This window comes from Priapulus caudatus, unplaced genomic scaffold, assembly GCF_000485595.1.
Source record: "Priapulus caudatus unplaced genomic scaffold, Priapulus_caudatus-5.0.1 Scaffold7248, whole genome shotgun sequence".
Lineage (NCBI taxonomy): Eukaryota > Metazoa > Priapulida > Priapulimorpha > Priapulimorphida > Priapulidae > Priapulus > Priapulus caudatus.
In genome coordinates, this window is record NW_014584309.1 from 141 (window position 1) to 2,988 (window position 2,848).

General features: G+C 63.1%; 1 protein-coding gene across 1 annotated transcript; it reads right to left on the reverse strand.

The window, feature by feature from the left end:
• Positions 1-484: 484 nt before the first annotated feature.
• LOC106820119 (otolin-1-like) lies at positions 485-1,084 on the reverse strand. The gene has a single exon (XM_014824671.1). The coding sequence runs from the start codon at positions 1,082-1,084 to the stop codon at positions 485-487; it is 600 nt and encodes a 199-aa protein (XP_014680157.1).
• Between the last annotated feature and the right edge of the window lie 1,764 nt (positions 1,085-2,848).

Genomic DNA, 2,848 nt, shown 5'->3' on the forward strand with positions numbered 1-2,848 from the left:
GCGCCCTCTTCCCATCATTGCCCTCTTCCGACTCTTCCCGCTCTTGTCCCGCTCTTCCCCTCTTCCCTCTGTCGCCGTCTTCCTGCCTGCTTCGCCCTCTTCCCGCCTAGTTGGCCCCTCTTCCCATCTGTCCCTCTTCCCATCGTTGCCCTCTCCGCCTCTATCCGCGCTGCTTCCCCTCTTCACCTCTTCCCTCTCTTCGCCCGCTCTTGCCCCTTGCTCCCCTCTTACCCCTCTTCGCCGCGCTCTTCCGCCCTCTTGTCCCCTCTTCCGCGGTCTTCCGGCCTGGCTTCCCCTCTTCCCCTCTTCCCTCTACTTCCCGCTCTTCCCCTCTTCCGCGGCGTCGTTTGCCCCTCTCCCTCTTCCCCAGTCTTCCCTCTTCCCCTCTTCCCCTCTTGCCCTCTTCCGACGGCTCTTCGCCCTCTTGCCCTCTTGCCGCCTCTTCCCGCTCTTTCCCCTCTTCCGGCCTCTTTCCCTCTCCCGCTCATTCCCCTCTTCCCCTCATTGCGCCTGCATTGCCCCTCTTGCCCATGTATGCCCTCTTGCCCTCTTGCGCCTCGTGCGCCTGCTGCCTCGTGGTGCCGCTCTTGCCGCTCCTGCCCTCTTGCCCTCTTGCCCTGGTTGCCGCTCGTTGCCGCTCTTTGCCCTTCTTGCCCTCTTGGCCCTCTTGCCCTCCGTTGCCCTCTGTGCCTCTTGCCCTGCTTGCGCCTAACTTGCCCTCCTTGGCCCCTCTTGCCCTTTTCCGGTTGCCCTCTTGCCCGTCTTGCCTCTGCCCTCGTGCCCATCGATTGCCCTCCTTGCCTGTTGGCCCTCTTTGGCCCATCGTTGCCCATCTTGCCCTCTGCCCTCTTGCCGACTCTTGCGCGCTCTTTGCCCTCTTGGCCCTCGTTGCCGCTCTTGCCCTCTTGCCGCTCTTGCCCTCTTGCCGCTCTTGCCCTCTTGGCCTCGTTGCCGCTCTTGGCCCTCGTTGCGCCCTCGTTTGCCTCTTGCCCTCTGCGCCTCTTGCCCTCTTGCCCTCTTGCCGCTCTTTGGCCCTCTTGCCCTCTTGCCCCTCTTGGCCTGCTTGCGGCCCTCTTGCCCTCATGCCACTCTTGCGCCTCTTGCCCTCTTGCGCCTCTGCCTCTTCCCTCGTTGCCCTCTTGCCGGCTCTTGCCCTCTTGCGCCTGCGTTGGCCCTTCTTGCCCTCGCTTGCCCTCTTCGCCCTGCTTTGCCCTCTTGCCTCTGCCCTCTTTTGCCTTTCGTTATGGCCCTCTTGCCGCCTCTTTGCCCCCTCGTTGCCCTGCTTCCCCTGCTTCCCCTCTTCCCCTCTTCCCCGTCTTGGTCCCCTCCTCCCCTCTTCGCCCTCTTCCCTCTTCCCGCTCTTCCCCTCTTCCCCTCTTTCGCCTCTTCTCCCTCTTCGCCCCTCTTCCCCTATTCCCCTCTTCCCCTCTTCCCCTCTTCCCCTCTCCCCATGCTTCCACTCTTTCCGCCCTCTTCCGCCTCTTCCCTCTTCGCCGCTCTTCCCGCTCTTCCCCCTCTTCGCCTCTTCCCCTCTTCCGCCTCATTCGCCCCTCTTCCCCGCCTACTTCCCCTCTTCGCCCTCTTTCCCCTCTTCCGCCTCTTCCCCTCTTCGCCCTGCTTCGCCCTTCTTACCCGCTCTTCCGGCCCTCTTCCCCTCTTCCCCTTCTTCCCTCTTCCCGTCTTCCCACTCTTCCGCCTCTTTCCCAGCTCTTCCGCGCTCTTCCCCTCTTCCGCCTCTTCCGCCTCTTCGCCGCTCTTCCTCTTACCCGCTTTCCCCCCTCTTCCGCCGCTTTCGCCGCTCTTTCGCGCCTCTATCCGCGCGTCTTCGGCCCTGCTTCCCCTGCTTACCCTCTTCCCTCTGCTCGCCCTCTTCCCTCTCCCGCCTCTGCCCCTCCTCCCCCCTTCTCGATGACCTGACGCCGCTCTGCCCCCTCATCACACCTCTGCGTGCTCCTCTTCCCCTCTCTCCCTCTCCCGCCTCTCGCCGGCTTCTCCTCGCCTCTGCCACTGTTCCGCTCTCCCCCCGCCTCGTCGCCTCTGCCCTTCTCCCCGCTCTCCCGCTCTCCCGCATCTCCCGCCTCCTCTCTCTCCTCATCGTTAGTGCAGTTGCGGTCTAGCCTAACTGGTTTCTCGTCCTTCGTGGCGCACGAGCGAGAAATTAGACGTGCAGCTTTGAAATTTGGATTTCAGCGCGTTCAGCGTCTGCTAGCTGGCGCCTGCGTGCGTGCGTGCGCTGCGTGCGTGCGCGCGCGTGTGTGTGTGTGTGTGTGCGTGCGTGCGCGTGTGTGTGTGTAGTGCGGTGTACGGTTGTTGTGCGTGCTGTGTGTGCTGTGTACGTGTGCGTGTAGCGTGTGCGTGGTGTGTGTGGGCGTGTGTGTGTGGTGTGCGCGCGGTGTGGTGTGCGTGGGTACGTGTGTGTGGCGGCGCGTGTGTGTGTGTGTACGATGTGCGTGGTACGTGTGCGTGTGTGTGTGCGTAGTGTGTGTGCGTGGCGTGTGTGTGCGCGTGCGGTGGTGGCGTGCCTACGGACCCGCGAGGTATCTACGCGTGGGAGGGCGCGTACGCTCGCTCTCTCTCTCTCTTTCTCTGCCATCTAGCTCTCTCGCTCCTGCCTTCTGCATCTCATTCCTCGTCGCCCGCTTCCCTCTCCATCCTAATGGCCCTCTCCCTTAGCCCTTGACGAGTTCCTTTTTTCAACATCTCGCCACTTCGCCTTCTCCCCGGCTTCTTGCTCCCGTTCGCCGTTTCATCCGGCGTTCCCCTTCCTGCTGCTCTTCCCTGCCTCGCTTTTAGCAATCCTGTCTTTCTGAGAAGTCCTGTCTTTTTCCTCAGGTTCTCTGCTTTCTCT

Bases quoted from the DNA above. Each gene is read 5' to 3' on its own strand.
- LOC106820119 (XM_014824671.1), bottom strand. From the start codon at position 1,084: ATGAGGGCAAGAGGGCCGCAAGCAGGCCAAGAGGGGCAAGAGGGCAAG.